The sequence below is a fragment of the Camellia sinensis genome, chromosome 14, assembly GCF_055761805.1.
Source record: "Camellia sinensis isolate YWXY chromosome 14, ASM5576180v1, whole genome shotgun sequence".
Classification (NCBI taxonomy): Eukaryota; Viridiplantae; Streptophyta; class Magnoliopsida; order Ericales; family Theaceae; genus Camellia; species Camellia sinensis.
Genome location: NC_138974.1, coordinates 136,671,057 through 136,689,136, shown reverse-complemented (window position 1 = coordinate 136,689,136; position 18,080 = coordinate 136,671,057). Strand labels below are relative to the sequence as shown.

Here is an 18,080-nt window from a genome sequence, read left to right as displayed (position 1 = left end):
GGGGTCTGATTTGCCGTCATATAAAGTGAACAACGGTGCTTTGAATTTCTTGGGTAGCACAACCTTTACAATCCGTCGTACGAAGGGATCGTATTGGTCTTCGTCCGAACTGTTCCTTCTTCGCTTGTGCATTGTACGGAGACTTTCTTCGGAAGAACTGGTGGTTTCATGTCGTCCCTTTTTCCCCGGGCTCCGGGGATAATGAGTCGGAGTCGCTATCAGTGTCTTGTCGTGCTTAAGGGGTTGTCGACCACCTGCCTTCGGAGATCATTCAGGATTTAGGCGCGCAGCTTGCTTGGACTTCGCCATTTCCAAGGCCAAATCTTCACGAAGACGTTCGTTTTCAGTGATCATGTTCTCCAACCTCTGTTCATTTTGCTTTGCTTGTTCTATGATCGCCTGCATTGTCTCGTGCTCCGAAGTCGAGGGTGAGGCGAAATTCAAGGCACATCTTGCGGCGATAGTCTCTGTTCCAAGCAAGTTTGTTGGAGTGGTTTCGTCTTGCGGTATAGGGTCGACAGTGACTATCAGAGGATCTTTCGTCACGCTCGCCATGGATGTGCTTGAGTATTCCCATAGACAACGCCAATTGTGGGGAAGTGGTTTGGAAATACTCTTCTGATCCTGGAGAACGCTTGTGATCCTCTTCTGGTCATCTGAAAAGGAATAAACACTCCGGTTGGGGGTGCCAGAATTAGCACTCCGACGGACAAGTTAGAATCCACACTCAAGAATGCTTGTATTCTAAGTTAAGCACAACAATTCTCACATACCTTTCTTAATTTGTTGTTCCTTTATTTATACTTGTTTCCTGGGCCTCGTGGCCAGGCCCACTTGTCACGCATTATCCTCTTATTTACTCAGCTTCATAGTTCAGTATCTATTCGGCCTATCTATTATGTTCGGCATCCGTATCGTGTAGGATAGAGCCGTGTAGCATCTGTCTTCTATAGTACGCTTCTGATTATTCCAATTATCCGGCTCCCACAGAAGGTTATGTGATGACTCCTTATAGTGTTGACATAAATATGTCTTATATTTAGTGTTTTTTTAAAAAATTCTCCTATAATCCATACTATATATTAAGGAAAAAATGGTTTTTAATGAGAAGGGATGGGCAGCTCCACAATCTCAACTCTTATTTCTTCTTTTTTCAATTTAAACCATTAAGAAAATTTTCATTCACTAACTTCCATTTAATTATATAAAAATAAAACTCTAAATTAATCCGTGATTTATTATTTTTAAAAGAAAAATATTCAAAATACACATTTGTTTTGCTATTAAATATAGAAAACAATTCACCAAAATAAGAAAATAAAGATGTCAAATTTCAAATATTCAAAAATTGATTTCTTATGCACATATATTTCTATCTTTTTATACACATAATTTTTCTTTAGGATAAATTTTCAAATTTCTTATCCTCACCAAATATATATATATATATATATATATATATATCTTACAAATAGCAAAAAAAGTTGTGTTACACACAAAATTTAAAATAATAAAATATTGTAGAAAAAATTATCTATATTTATATCTATCTGTAACAAAAATTCTTACCATAGTTTCAAAATCCTATATCTAATTTCTTTATTTTTTTAATTTTAAAAAATTAAAAAAAATCTATTAGGTACTTATTCCATGCTTTATGGCTTTCAGAAAGAAAATATACTGATTTATTTTAAAATTCAATTACCAATATAACACTTTTATGGTAAATCACTACAAGAAAAAGGGTATACAGTGACGTTTTTTTTATGACGTTTTTCAAAAACGTCGTGAAATCTGTTCAAAATTTTCAAATTCCAAAAAAATTAAACTAAACCATCTCGTTTTATGCACCAGTTATTTCTTTTAAACAGTGGCTCAACAAGGCTATGGCGTTCTTCTATTCTGATGGAACAGAGGCGTGACTTTAGGAAGAGAGAGAAATCGAGGCGTCGGATCTTCGAGGCATCGGATCTTCGATCTCCATCAATTCTTCGGTTGTTTGATCTGAAAAATCTTGTTCTACTGGTGATTTGAGCGTGTATCTTCCTGATTGTTCGAATCCCTATGATCTAAATCGATCTAGGGCTCAAGGTTAGGGTTTTCTGATATAGATTTGCTACATTCATACAAGATCTATAAAATTTCATGGCTAAAACTAATGATTTGGAATTGTTTTCTCTCGATGTAGTTGATTTCTAGCTTTTTTTTTTTGCTTTTGTTTTGTGTTTTCTTCTTTCGTTTTTGTTCCTTTACTCTTTCTAGTTGTTGTAGGGAAAACTCTTCTCTTTTATCAGATTGAGCCGCAGCAATGGTGAATCGATTTATCTAGGTTTCGAGTGCGGCGTTAGTGTCTCCGGCGTTAGTGTCTCTGATCATGTACAGGACAAGTAGGTGGCATTGGATGTGGATCGTTGGAAACAATGAGTAGAAGCTGATGAAGAGATGCAGATCTGCTCTCTTCGATCAGGTCTGTTCTCTCTCTCTCTCTCTCTATATATATATATCTCTATCTCTCTCTGTGATCTGCTAACATGGTAATATCTGTTTTGTCTCTCTCTAGTCCATTATTTTGCCTTTTTTTGGAATCCCATTTTGGCATTTCTTGCTTCTAACTCTCCTAATAATCATTTCAGTGTAGTTCCCATGTAAAATGATAGACTTGCATCTTGGTATGTTCTCTGAGTTTCCTTCTTTTTCAAGCTACTACACATGGGTGGGCCTGTTATTGACTACTTGTGCAGAGAGCCAAGAAAAGAAAGGTATTTTCTTGATTCATATCTTTAACTATTTTCTCCCTCTGGATATTGATAATATGATAAATTTGTTTGGTTGGGTTGGATGCAGGAATTGGGATGTAGGCATATTGGCTTGGGAAGATTTGATTTATTTTCTATTTCCCTCTGTCTCTATTTCTCTTAAATGGGGACAATATCTTCTGCTCAATTAAATTCAAATTCAAATATGTCATTGGGTTTCCTTTTTATTTGATTCAAATTCAAATATACATAGCAATATGTCATTGGGTTTCCTTTTTATTTGTCAATTTTAGAGGGATTTTGTTGCAATTCTTCTTGATTGAAGAAATTAGTTAGTTCACTCCATCCTAGTTTGGCACAAACCCGCTTAGCTGTGCTGCATCATTGTTACTGACACAGTTTTTTTTAGTTTCTTTGATTGTAATAGAATTTGATTCAGTAATAGTATTCAGGGGCTGCTTATGCTTATGGTGTCTATGTTAGTTGGTAATTTTTGTTTTTTGTTTTTTTGATTGGCAACAAAAGAAATTTTATTAGAAAGTAATGGAACAAAATAGAACATAAATGAGATCTTTGGCGTTAACGCCAACATGGTCTGTTGCTACTGTAATGACAATCTTTGTTGTTGTTTCTTTGCTTGTGGAGTGATCAATTCACCGCCTAAGCAATGTAAGTCTAGATTCACTATTGATTTTTTGCCATTTATTATGATTTAGGTTGGAAATTGGACTATTATGTTTCAATTGATACAATTTGTGATATCGACCTAAGCTTTTCTGCATATTTTCATTGCAAAGTTAGTTGAATTTGTTCCACTGCGGTAGCAATAAAATATCAGTATGAATTGCTTTGGGCTTGTTCTGATGAGCTTATATTTTTTCTTTCATTCTAGTGGTTACGGAAAACAAATCGAAAACCTTTGTTTGAAGCTGTAGAGAAAATGAAAGAAGGTATTTGGTATAAATTTCTATGTCAATCCTTACAAAATTTATCAACTTTTCTTATGTGTATTTTTGGAATTCTCATCTTGAAGCTGCTATTTTTTGGATTTCTGCTTTCATAATTGATGCTTCTAGGCTTCATATCTCTCATTCTCACTGCTACTTCAGGCGTTATATCAAATATTTTCATCCTAACATCGTTCTATGAGAGTGTGTTTTCTCCTTGCACCAAATCTGAGGTTCAGGACAACACTGAAGATAATGTTTCACAGGGTCGTAAACTTTTGATGGCTTTCTCTCTTCCTCACTCAATTGTGAAGGTTACATTCTTTTTTGCAGTTGCAGTTACTTAATTCAGTTGTTTGCATGTCTTGTTTGTTTTTCTTGTCTAGTTGGTAGAAAGATCTCCAAAGTCTGAAGAAAAAAATTATGTACTGTTTTGGTGTCTCCAAAGTCTCAATAAAAATTATTATGTTTTTCTTTATTGCATGTCTATGTCAATCTACTAGTTCCAAGGGAGCTGTTGCCTTGGATGAATGGTGTGAATGAAATTTATATAATATACTCCCTCCATCTTGAAATAAGTGCCTTGCTTTTATTTTTATTGGTCCCAAATTGAATATATGTCCCAATGGAAAATTCAAAGCAATATTCTATTACTCCCCAGTGTTACCAGTTACGGCAAACATGTTACATTACATATGTATAAAAGCAAGCAATTTTGGAAGAGTTTATGCCAAAGAGATGCAGTGACAGTGCTTGGATTTATTGTTGCTTTCATAAGCTTTATGCTTTTTCAAACATAACACTCATTTGGGATGGATAAAGCAGAATGATCTGGATTATACCTTCCAGAAAATTGATGATATAGTGATTATTATAGGTCATTTGTAACATTTATTTTTGTGGGTCATGCTACCAATTATACATCACAGACTATGTAAGCTGTGTTAATTGGTCCTTGTATTGTTGATATGGTTCTACTGCTTGCAAATTTGCAGAAAACTGTGTTGAGTAGGTTTTTTCTTCTTGTTGCTCTGCTGGTTTGAGGTTATGCTCTAGTGTTAGTGACATTAAGAGTACATGCTTTACAGAGATTTTGCAATTTTTTTTTTTTAAATTTATTGTAGTGATTAATCTGCAACACATACATCCTTTGACATGAAGATGAATAATGTGCTGTTCAGTTTTGTTTATATTAAGTTGAATTTGTCATGTATTCATTTTAGCATTGTAGTCAAATTTATGGAAGACAAGGACTTCACAATTATACTTCAATTGAAATGAAACTAAAACACTTGTGTGTTATTTTCTGCTTAATGGCTGTCTTTGTAATAATGTGATCAGATCCATAGTTGGAGGATATGGGAAGTTAAGGCCTATTTGGAACAGCATGAATTATTAACTGGTAAGATCTAATGCTTGATATAATTTACATGATTCTTAACATTTTCTAGAGCCCTATATATATTCTAGCCTTGTTCTGGTGGACGGGTACAGTTCTCCTTTTTATATGCTTTATTTTTAGCTAGAGATGAATTTGTACATTAAAAAGAAAAGAATAGGGAGAAGGAGTTGGAATCTATCAAGTAGAGAGAAGGGAATGCCTAAAGAAAAACATATGAGGTAGCAAAGTGAAAAAAAAAAGGTAACAGTTGATGTTAGATTACAACAGCCAAAGAGGACTATAAATTTTTGTTGCCCCAATTAGCAAAAGAGTTGCCTATGAATTAGATTAGCTATAATTTATAAATACATTTCAAAAATGCAATTCTCAACAACACGATATCACGTTTTGATGATGAATGCTTTAAAATTGCCACGGAAAAGTCAACTGGGAGTTGGGAATCTACATGCAGTTGACATACCCAAAAATCTCAGGGAAGATTTTTGGACCAGTGTTCTCATATGATGTTCACCTTTTGTTATTGATATAACAGTTAGAAGATGGTATTGAAGACAGTTGAATTATTAAATTGCTCTGTGAATTGTTTTGTGGTTCTTTTTTTGGGTTTTGAAAGATGGTATTGAAGACAGTAAATCTTTTGAAAAATGAAATTCCATTTGAGGAAGAATCAGTAGTTTTATTTGAAGATGTCAAGACTGGTTTAGTTCTCATCAACATCATCAATGGCTTCTGCACCATTGGAGCTGGAAATCTGGTCTCTCTCCTCCCCTCTCTCTTTATCTTTTCATTATTACCCAGTTTCAATTATTTAGTAATGGCTAGATTTTTCTTTACTTCAAATTAATATGGATTAGATTGTCCCCATCTGCTAACCCACTTGTACAACAGATCGTTTAAACTTGGCTTAAAAAGCTTAGCGATTTTAAAATCAATTCAAGTTTAGCTTGTTGACAAAACCAGCTAATCTCAAATGAGTTTTTAACACGACACAGATTGTTTGGTTCTCTTTGTGGTCTGAAACTGAGTTGTTATGTTATGATGGTTGAGTCTGTGTTTGGTTGAGTGTTTTTTTCAGGCACCCACAGAGCCCAACAGTCAGATCAATGAAACGATCGATGAATTGACAAGACAGGCAAAAGTGTTTTGAAACAAGAAATGGCTAGTTCTTGCATTTCTTGATTCCCACTATCCTGGAAAACTCGAACATCCCTATTCTCATTGCATCATTGGCACTGATGAATCTAATTTGGTTCCTAGTATATAAGTGAACTCTGTTTTCTCTGTTTTTTTGATCTATTCATTAAAATTCAATTCTCAGGCTCTCTTTCTCTCTCTCATGTGCAGCTCTGAAATGGTTGGAGAAGGAACCAAATGTAATGATAAGGTGAAAAGATTGCTACGTTAGATATCTAGGTTCAATGGAAGAGGATGGTTCTAATATGTTTGTGGATTGGGTGAAAAATAACCAGATTAAAGCTGTGAGTATATATTTGCTATTAGTAGATGGATATAGATATTCCCATCAATCCTCAATCACTTTCACTTCGCATTATATCCAAACAATTTGTTCAATTCTCATAGATGTCTTGTTTTGTTTTAAGTGCAGGCATTTGGAGTATCACCTTAGCAGCCATGGCAGAGTGAACTTAATGTCATGAAGTAGTAGTAGTGTCATGATCTGCTAATGTATGATTTTTAATTTTTTGTTATGTCAAGAAATGACCAGTGTTCTCATTCCATCAATACTATCAGTATAAGTAAACAGAAGACAATTCTATAGCTTATCTCATTGCATCAATACTAATTTACCGTGCTTTGCATGCCATATTCTATTTGTCAGTTTAGTTCTTTTTGTTCTTTCAATATTTAGCTTTCAATTGATGACTTAGCTCTCACAATGTTGGGGTTTATGAATAACAGGGCAGCAGCACCTGCAGCTAAGAACACAGGTATTCATAAGTAAATACTCGGTGTAATTGACTTACAATATTCACATTGTGTGATTAATGTGTCCTATTGTGTGGTAATAATGAAAAAGTGAAGTTGAGAATACTCTTATTTATGATTTTCTCTCTGTTCCAATGAGTTCATAATAATTCTAGATTATGTTTAAATAAGTCCTCAATTTATTATTTTTTTTATTCTGTTTTCAGTGCAAGCCTTTTCTGGTATTTTTTATGTAGTCCTCTTTGCAATTCGTGCTTCAATGCTTGGCCTTCTATCAGGTTTGATTTGATATTTGATATGTCGTATTTCTAAGCCACTGCGGGCATTGTTATGAAAATTTTCATAAGCCACCTCAGGCATTGTTATGAATTTTTTTAGCATCTATTGTGTGGTTGCAATCATGAAATAGATCAGATGTATTGTGTGGTTGCAATCATGAATCACATTTACCCTTAGTTTTGCAAATTGTCTTATCTTTAGTGACAAAGTTTTTTGCAGCAATTCCTGGCACCATTGAGAATGGCATACCTATCGATAAAGGAAAATTATTAAAGTCATTCTAGAGTAATTTATGGAATTACTTATTTAGTAATGTTGACAAATGAGAAACCACATAACACTCTAAATGAGTTACATATGGAGAAAAGAGGGTATTAATGTTGTGGTATAAAAGGAAACCATGGAACAGGTGTCAGAGAACAAATTTCCTTTCAATGCAGAAAATTACAAATTATATGAAGAAGTTGGAGAAGGTGTCAGCGCCACTGTTCACCGGGCTCTCTTCATTCCTTTGTGTTGACTGGGATTTGGGAATGTATCCTGCTCAAAATTGTCTTTGTTGTACATGAACCTATTATGATTAATTGAATACGAATCCCTATTCTGCAGTGTAATGATGTGTAATATGCTTGACTATTCCATTGCATCTGCATGTGCAAGCAAATGACTTAACCTATTTTTTCTTTTTATTTTTTGATTGTGTTTGTTGTTTGATTTTGGTTCAGACACAATCATGTAATGTTTATTTAGTCAAATATATTGAAGTAGCTGCAAAATTTTATTCATATTATTGTTATTTTTCAGCTTTATTACAGGTATGTTTTTTAGTTAAATATAACAGATTCAGAACAATTTTTTTTTTTAAAAAAGAGCTATAACGGTGTTTTTTCAAAACGCCACTACAGTGCCAACGGACATTTTTTTAAAATAAAAAAATCTATCACGGCGTTTTAAAAACGTCGCTAAATATTGGATGACGTCATTTTATCATTATTTATCGCATTTAGCGGCGTTTTTAAAAACGCCGCCTATACTAATTTTACGACGTTTTTAAAGCGTCATAAACTTATAGCGACGGCCGCGTCCTCGACGTTTGGTGATAAGCGTCACTAAAGGAATTAGCGGCGTTTTTCATACATATAGCGGCGTTTTTAAAACGCCGCTAAAAGTCATTTTTCCAGCAGTGAATGCCATAATTTACCATTTTGATTTCCTGTTATTTCATGTTTATATATACTATACATTATTATGTACCTATATATAGTAGTATAAATGCAATCATTTAAATAAAATAAAATTTAAAAAAACCATAAACAATTATAGTAGCTATATTATTCATAGATTTCAATATCTTCTTCACTGCAATATGACATCAACATCTATTTCAATTATTTTATCAATTTTTCTGGTGTAGATTTTAAATATATTTGTTTTAATTGCGGATGTTAACCCATGACATATTATAATATTTTTATGATTGTAGTATTTTAGAGTTAGGAAAATTACCAAGAAGTCTCCTTTGAAAAACGTGTAATCTATTTAGTCCCAAAATTTTTTGTTTGTACCCAAAAGTCCAATAACGTTATTCTTCTTCTCTGCCTTTCTTCTTCTTCTCTTTGGGATTTCCAGCGATCGTTGACGGGTAACCATATCTTACTTCTTCTCTTTCTCTTTCTCTTTCTCTTTCTGATATATAGTTATCGGCGACCAACGACTACCATCGATTGGGATTCACTGACAACCACCGACCGCCGACTCCTTACCTCACCGACGGTAAAGAAGATATGTTTCCGATGAAGAAGATGAACAAGATGAGTAGATCTACTTAGATCTGGAGTAGATCTACATCAGATCTGAGTAGATCTACATCAAATCCAACTAGATCTAAACAAAAAATAGTTGCCGGAGTATAATCATCTCTCTATATTCGCCTCTCTCCTTCGATTTCTTATTTTTTTTACATTTTCTCTGCTATACACTTCTCTTTTTCTGTTCTAATGGAGAAAATTTTCAAATTCTGAACAAGTAGTTTTTAAGTTTTAGTTACAGGAGGTGAAAACTGTAAAATTTTGCAGTTTCAAATTTTTTTGGTGCTGGAATGAATCATGGTATAAAATTGTAAAATTTTACAGTTTCATAACATTCTTTAGAACTGTAAAATTTTATAGTTTCATAACATGTTTTTCAGTTTGATTAATAAGGATAAATGCTTAATAAATTTTTGCTTTGAAACTGTAATATTTTATAGATTCAAAACTTATTTTTCAGTTTGATTAATACTGGAGATTATTTACTTAAACTTTACAAAAATTGAACAATAGCATATGTTTTTCTCATTGTTGCTGTTTTTTGTGGTTTCATTTTTTTTCCTTGTAGTTTATCAATATTTAGCACATTTTACTATGTTTTTTCGCTCTAATTTCTCCATTTATTCTTTTTTTTTCTGGCAATATTCTAGACATTCCGGTGAGTCTCCAGTGATGTTCTTAACGTCCAATGAACATTCTGAACATTCCGGCCATTTCCATTAACGTTCTTAACACTCCGGTGAACTTCCGGCGAAACTCCGACGACTTCCCGACGATACTCCGGCGACTTCCCGGTGATGTTGAACATTCCGACGAGTTTCCGGCGACTGTTTGACGGAAGTCCGACGGTAGTAAGATGTAATAGTGTCTATAAATTTAAAAAAAAAAAATAGGATTTTTTTGGAACAATTAAAAATATGTAGGACTAATTGGTGCAAGTGTTTTGTTTAAGGATTAGCTGGGTCTTGAACTTTGTACATAGGACTTATCAGTAAGTTCCCCTTTAGAGTTTTAGTTTATATTTATACTGGCCCATGCGATACATAAGAATTTATTTTTAAAATAAAAAATTGATTTTGAATCTTAATATTTTATGTTTAGAAAATTTTAACAATTAAAAGCAAATACATTCTAATGGTTAATGAATGTTTTTGTCATTGTGAGTGATCTTATATGAAAGTCTCATAAAAATACTTTCTTTCAAGGTAAAAAAAAAAAAAAAAAAATACACAAATCATCATTTGTATTAATCAAATTTGAGAGGGTAATTTTTGGTGAAAATTGGTCCGAGCTGTGAGATGGACTTTGTGGCTCAAAGTACGAAGGATTGTGTAAAAAAGGCCGAAAAGTTACAAGGCCCAGGAGAGATAAAGTTACTCCGGCCCAGAAGAGATGTTAAGTTACTTCGGTCCGTGCAACTTGGAGTTAGGCCGGTCTCAGAAATAGTCCGGTCATGAAGCATTCTGGGTAGGTCGGTTGGAATGTTGCTATTCAGTAGATCGGTCCAAACACACCATGGTTCGTGTATGAGGGAACCGAGATATGGCGCAGCGAGACGAAGAACCGAACTACTGTTAGTACGGCCTACTCTGTGGCTCAGTATAGCCAGGTTTATCTCGGTCGTATGATAGTTCGGCCGTAGTTAAAACCATCCCACTTGGTTTAAGCAGTGGGGGGGGTGTAAAAGGATAAGCATTATCCTTTAGGAGTGTGAATCCTAGGAGGACTCTGCATGGAGAAATAACAGTCCTACTAGGATTGTGCCACTCGAAACCTATAAAAGCTCACAAGCATCACCTTGGAGGAGGTAACATAACACAACATACAATTTTGCTTTCTGAACACATTGAGCTTTGTCTATTTGTCAAGTTTTCTGACTTATGCATCGGAGAGGTTTCCGGCACACACCCGCCGGCTAGCTCACGTTTGTGTTTTCAGGTGACAAAGCGACGTCGTACGGAGGAGCGTGGACTTAGTCAACAGGATTATACGAGGAGAATTATTTCTTCCCCGTACAATTGGCGCCGTCTGTGGGAAAAACAGACAAGAACAAAACCTCTTGATTAAAGCTTCTCCCCTTCACATTCAATGGCACACATTGAAGAATTGCCACAGTCCGCCGTCGACGGATTAACTCCAGAAGGGGGCGCAAGGCGTGAAGGATTACCTTCTGTCCCTCCCATGGCGGACTTGGAGCCCCAACGACATACCTCCAGGAGGGATGCTAGGGGAAGGCGGAATAACAGCCCCCATCGCTCTCATTCACAAAGTCCAGACAGGTAAAAACGGAGGATTGACCCTCAAGCTCTGGAAGACCGCGTGAAAGAACAAGATGAATTGATAAGAAAGATGGCGGTAGACATGGAGGCCTTGAAACGCCAGATGAAGAAAAAAGAAGTGGCGACAGGAGAGGGGCGCAAAAACAAGACGCCCCCTCGCCACTCAGAAAATCGTAGTAGGAATACTACACCATCGCAAGGAGAGAGCAGAAGCCTCAAGACAGGCGACACTCAATCCTGGTCTTCCAGAACTCATCACTCCAGGTCTGAGAGGACAAGATCTAAAAGGTCATACACTGAAGGAAGCACATATTGGCCCTCACATTCGCTCCAAACCAGATCTAAACAGACGGAATTACCCAGATCATCCGACTTACGAACCGTGCTCGAAGAGAAAGCACGATGGCAGGGCAAGGGATCCACATAGAGTTTCGGCCTTGCAGCGGTTGGCTCCTCGGACGCATGGAAGCGTCGAGGTTGGAATGCCAATACCGCGACCGGCCTACGAACCAACGGACAAAGCATTGGCAAGACTACAGACTTCGCCGTTTGTTCCAGCAATCGAAAGCGCGCCCCTTCCATCAGGCTTCCTTCAACCGAAATTGACTACATATGAAGGGAAGAGCGTGGACTTAGTCAACAGGATTATACGAGGAGAATTATTTCTTCCCCGTACAAAATTTATCAAAAATCATGAATTCCACTTGTATCAAAATAATTTTTTTTTTTGAAACAAAAAGAACGAAAAATTCTATAATATACAACTTATGAACTCATGGTATATTATTTTGATTATTTATCGAAAAGCTCTTTTGCTAATTTCTTATATTTTTGGTTATATCTAAAGTGGTGCATCAAGTCTTTAATTATACTTCACGTGATATTTGATTATGATCTATTATAATACTTTTATATGACAACATTTAAGTATTTTATTACACGAAAAAAGTGTTTAAGGTGGGTTGACTCAAAAATAAGATTTATTTTTATATTAGTAAGATTATAAGAGTTATTCACATTGATGCATAAAATATTACACATTCAAATTATAAACTGTTGGGAAAATGGTTTATATAGGCTTATTTTGGGCCGACTTTGAGCCCAAAATTGAGTGAGCCCCAAACGTCTTTTGAGGTGAGTCTAAAGAGGTGAAGTGTTCCTTGCCGCGTGGCAAGTCACACGGTGAAGACGGAACGTCAAAACCATTTATGAGTGAATGGAAAGTTAACGTCGTTTTTGGGTCTAACATTAATTTTTTAGATAAAATTCATTTGAATTTTTTCAATAAAAATTATTGTGGGAATTTAATTTAATTCTAAATTCAAATTTTGGGTTCCTAAGTGGTTTCCTAAAGTTTGTAATTGTGGGAATTTAATTTAATTCTAAATTCAAATTTTGGTTTCCTAAAGTTTGTACCTCTTCCTTTATTTATTAAACTATTTTAATAGTTTAATTTATATATATATACAAATAGTTTAATAAATATATATTTCAAATCGTTTAATAAAAAACTATTTCAAACAGTTTTGAACTTGGTCCTCCAACGGCTACTTTTCAAATTGTTTGGAAGGAAATCAGTTCCATGTGCAACGGGCAAAAATCTGTTTGAAACAGATTGCATCCGTTCATTTGGTTTTGGTACTTGTTCGGACAATGTTTGTGCCTATATATACCCTTCAATTCCAGCAGTCTTGGGATCCAATTTTCCATCCGAAAATCAGTCTAAGAAAATTCCTTTTACTGTCCAAACTTTGATTTTTGGTGCATTATTCTTCATTTTAGTTTTAGAATAAAATAAAGAGAGTATTAGAACACAGGTTTGGTTTGCCGAACAATTTGTTTTGGAGTGCTACTGCAAATTGATTAAAGATCATTGTATCCTGTGAGATAGACGCCACTGTTGGAACAATCTTCTGTATAAATAAAATAACTAGAAATAAATCCAAACAAAATAAATAAATAACATACCAAATTTATTTTGTCGAACCAAATAAAAATTACAAGACCAAGTCGAGTGTGTGACACTCTGTCCTTAAGACAGATTCGCCCCGCTACGGTGCTTACGGTTGAGTGGCGTCTATCTCTCAGGATACAATGATCTTCACAAATTTATAGAAGCACTTCAAATAAATTTGTTCGGCGAACCAAACCTGTGATCTATACTCTCTTTAATTTATTCTAAAACTAAAATGAAGAAGTAATGCAACCAAGTGAAATCTGGACAGCAAGAACACAAATAATCTGACTGATTTTCGGATGTGTCTCAAAAAAATAATGTTTTAGATTGCTGGAATATAATTTCTATTTATAGGCAACAAAGTCACCGTTTGTAATAGTCAACAGGTGCCTTTATTCACATGAACAGATTTGAATGAAAACCTGACCGTTGCTTATTTTCAAACAATTTGAAAAGGTTCCGAGGTGCAACAGTTATAAAAACTGTTGGTATACATTTTTTCAACTATTTACATAGTTTAATAGTTTAAACAAAAACAAACCATTTAGAGGAACAATATATTTCAACCAATTGGAATATTTATATTAAACTATTTGAATAGTTTAATCATTTTTAGGAAACCACTTTAAGAACCCAAAAATTAAATTTAGAATTTAAATTAAATTCCCACAATAATTTTTTATTAAAAAATTCAAATGAATTTTATCTAAAAAATTAATGTTAAACCCGAAAACGACGTCAACTTCCCATTCACTCATAAATGGTTTTGACGTTCCGTTTTCACCGTGTGACTTGCCACGCGGCAAGGAACACGTCACCTCTTCGGACCCACCCCAAAAGACGTTTGGGGCCCACCCAAAATGGGCTCAAAATTATGCCTATATAAAACCATTTTCCAACAATCCCCCACATGAATGGAATTTGACGGAGAGAAAATGCAACAACATGATCTAATTACAGAGAGTACAGAAATTGAAAATATTCTGCAAAGGATAGGTAGCTTTTGGCTTTGAACCTTCCCTTGTGAGACACTATCGGATTTACTAGCTAACCAGTGAACATGATGTCTTGAACTGTTCAGCCGTTTGTGTAAATCAAGACAATAGAACTCACACAGTATATTACCAGACACAGTTTAGTTCTCACTATTGTGTTCATTTTGGCCCTGAACAACCTGGTCTATCATGAGTGCTCTAAAGACTTGTAGCCCTTCACAAATCTTATAGAACCGGCCCAATTCACACTCACATAGGTGATTCTTATGAAAAGTATCCTGCCATACTCCACTAAGTTTACCTAGATATAAGAATCATTAAAAGTATTACTTAACCTAAATCGCTGCAGACATCACTTATTTCATCATAGAAATGGGTAGGAGTTGGACTCCACAGTGATCCTTCTGAGTCAATCACAACTCGGTTGTCCCTTTGAACCTAGATCTTGGGATCTCCAGTCAACTAGGTTGGGTTGCCGTTGTGGTAACTCTTATTTAATAGGCTTAAGTCCCATTCCCCTCGATGAATTTTCAACTAACTCTCTTGCTAACCCTTTGGTTAGTGGATCCGCTATGTTGTCTTTAGATTTAACATATTCTATGAAAATAATTCCATTAGAGAGTAGTTGTCTTACGGTGTTATGTCGACGATGAATATGTCGTGACTTACCGTTATACATATGACTCTGTGCTCTACCAATTGCTGATTGACTATCACAATGTATGCATATAGCAGGCACCGATTTTGGCCATATTGGAATATCTTCAAGGAAGTGGCGAAGCCATTCTGCCTCTTTCCCTGCTTTGTCTAAAGCTATGAATTCAGATTCCATAGTAGACCTAGCAATACAAGTCTGTTTGGAAGATTTCCAAGATACAGCCGCCCCACCAAGAGTAAAGACATACCCATTGGTGGACTTCGAGTCTCTAGTATCCGATATCCAATTTGCATCACAATATCCTTCAAGTACTGCTGGATATCTAGTATAGTTAAGCCCAATGTTACGAGTAAATCGGAGATATCTTAGAACCCTTATTATTGCTTTCCAGTGTTCTACTCCCGGATTACTCGTATATCTACTTAATTTACTTACTGCATAAGCTATATCTGGGCGGGTGCAGTTCATCAAGTACATTAAGCTTCCAATAATTTGGGCATACTCTAATTGAGAAATACTTTCCTATACATTTTTAGAAAGATACAAATTAACATCTACAGGAGTTCTAGCAAGATGATCATCATCTTTGCTGAATTTGTCAAGTATTTTCTCAATGTAATAAGATTGTGACAAAGCATATCCTTCTGATGTTTTGGTAATTTTCATACCAAGAATTACATCAACAATGCTCATGTCCTTCATGTTAAAATGTTTATTCAACATTTTCTTGGTAGTTTTAATCATATCATTATTACTACCTATGATGAGCATATCATCTACATAAAGACATACAATGACATAACCTTTATCTGTGTTTTTAATATAAGCACATTTGTCACACTCATTAATTTTAAATCCATTTGACATCATTGCCTTGTCAAATTTCTCATGCCATTGCTTTGGCGCTTGTTTTAAACCATATAATGATTTAACCAATTTACACACTTTCTTTTCTTTCCCTAGAACAGAAAACTCTTCTGGTTGTTCCATGTAAATTTCTTCATTTAACTCACCATTTAAGAAAGCGGTTTTAACATCCATTTGATGAATTTCTAGATTGTATAGAGATGCAATGGCAATTAGCATTCTAATGGATGTTATTCTAGTAACCGGTGAGTATGTGTCAAAGTAATCTAGACCTTTTTTTTGTCTAAAACCTTTGACCACAAGTCTTGCCTTGTATTTGTCTATTGATCCATCTGCTTTCAATTTTCTTTTGAAAATCCATTTGTACCCAAGAGGTTTACAACCTGGTGGCAAGTCCACTAATTCCCAAGTGTGATTTTGCAAGATGGATTCAACTTCACTGTTGACAGCTTCTTTCCATAAAGGAGCTTCAGGACTGGACATAGCCTCTTTAAAAGTTAAAGGCTCATTTTCTACCATATATGTTAGAAAATCTGGACCAAAAGATTTTAAGGTTCTAGCACGTTTACTACGCCTAGGTTCCTCTTCTTCATTTTGATCTAACTCTTGTTCTTGATCATGTTCTTGATTATTACTAGTAATAGCATCAAAAGATCTTTTCTTATTACTAGTCTCTTGTCCAATCTTATTCGGAAATACATGTTCAAAGAAAGATGCATTCCGAGATTCAATAATAGTATTTATATGCATTTCGGAATGTTCTGATTTATGAATCAAAAACCGATATGCACTACTATTCTTGGCATAACCAATGAAAATGCAATCAATGGTCTTAGGACCTATCTTAGTCTTTTTAGGACTAGGAATAGCCACTTTAGCCAAACACCCCCACACTTTTAAATATTTGTAGGATGGTACTCTACCATGCCACATTTCATAAGGTGTTTGATTCACTTTCTTTCGGGGTACTTTATTTAAAATATAATTAGCAGAAAGTATTGCTTCCCCCCACAAGTTCTGAGGTAATCCAGAACTGATTAACATGGCATTCATCATTTTTTTTAAAGTCCTATTTTTCCTTTCAGCAATTCCATTTTGCTGAGGTGAGTAAGGAGCGGTGGTTTGATGAATTATTCCATGTTCTTTACAAAACTCACCAAAAGGTGATTCATATTCACCACCTCTATCACTTCTAAGTTTCTTGATTTTCTTACCAAGTTGATTTTCTACTTCATTCTTATATTGAATGAAAGTTTCTAAAGCTTCATCCTTGGTTCGAATTAAATAAACATAACTATATCTAATATAGTCATCTATAAAAGTGATAAAATACTTTTTCCCACCTCTAGTTTGAATTGATTTAAAATCACAAATGTCACTATGAATTAATTCAAGTGGTTCCGTACTTCTTTCAATTGAATGAAAAGGAGTTTTAGATAATTTTGCCTCAACGCAAATTTCACATTTATAAATAAGCACCTCGGAACCTTTTCAAATTGTTTGAAAATAAGCAACGGTCAGGTTTTCATTCAAATCTGTTCATGTGATAAAGGCACCTGTTGACTATTACAAACGGTGACTTTGTTGCCTATAAATAGAAATTATATTCCAGCAATCTTAAACATTATTTTTTTTTAGAGACATCCGAAAATCAGTCAGATTATTTGTGTTCTTGCTATCCAGATTTCATTTGGTTGCATTACTTCTTCATTTTAGTTTTAGAATAAATTAAAGAGAGTATAGATCACAGGTTTGGTTCGCCGAACAAATTTATTTGAAGTGCTTCTATAAATTTGTGAAGATCATTGTATCCTGGGAGATAGACGCCACTCAACCGTAAGCACCGTAGCGGGGCGAATCTGTCTTAAGGACAGAGTGTCACACACTCGACTTGGTCTTGTAATTTTTATTTGGTTCGACAAAATAAATCCGAATTGATGGCTACTGAAACAAATGCCCAAACAAGTACTACTGTGGTGGCTGCAATTGCACCAACCCCCTCTCCTGTGATGACAGTACCGGTAAATCACAGTGAAAAGCCAGAGAAATTCTCAGGAACTGACTTTAAAAGATGGCAACAGAAAATGTTGTTCTATCTTATAACTCTGAACCTGGCTCGTTTTCTCCGTGAAGAAGCTCCTATCCTGAAAGAGGATGAAACTGACCATCAAGTGGTTGCTGCAGT

At 35.0% G+C, this 18,080-nt stretch overlaps 1 protein-coding gene across 3 annotated transcripts; it reads left to right on the top strand.

Annotated features, from left to right (window-relative positions):
- Nucleotides 1-2,577: 2,577 nt before the first annotated feature.
- LOC114318124 (MLO-like protein 11) lies at nucleotides 2,578-6,930 on the top strand. 3 transcript variants are annotated; one of them, XM_082904314.1, is made up of 4 exons: nucleotides 2,578-4,017; nucleotides 5,045-5,105; nucleotides 6,181-6,583; nucleotides 6,712-6,930. In XM_082904314.1, the coding sequence occupies exons 1-3, from the start codon at nucleotides 3,823-3,825 to the stop codon at nucleotides 6,210-6,212; spliced, it is 288 nt and encodes a 95-aa protein (XP_082760440.1). In that variant the 5' UTR covers nucleotides 2,578-3,822; the 3' UTR covers nucleotides 6,213-6,583; nucleotides 6,712-6,930. The 3 variants fall into 3 exon arrangements, 1 of the variants encoding a protein (XP_082760440.1); XR_014350156.1 differs by lacking the exons at nucleotides 2,578-4,017; nucleotides 5,045-5,105 and adding an exon at nucleotides 5,112-5,859; XR_014350155.1 differs by lacking the exons at nucleotides 2,578-4,017; nucleotides 5,045-5,105 and having other exon boundaries at nucleotides 5,112-6,361; nucleotides 6,450-6,583.
- The last annotated feature ends 11,150 nt before the right edge of the window (nucleotides 6,931-18,080 follow it).

Bases quoted from the DNA above. Each gene is read 5' to 3' on its own strand.
- LOC114318124 (XM_082904314.1), top strand. From the start codon at position 3,823: ATGCTTCTAGGCTTCATATCTCTCATTCTCACTGCTACTTCAGGCGTT. The intron at 4,018-5,044 runs GTTACATTCTTT...TAATGTGATCAG, and splicing joins TTCCTCACTCAATTGTGAAG to ATCCATAGTTGGAGGATATG. The intron at 5,106-6,180 runs GTAAGATCTAAT...TGTTTTTTTCAG, and splicing joins ACAGCATGAATTATTAACTG to GCACCCACAGAGCCCAACAG.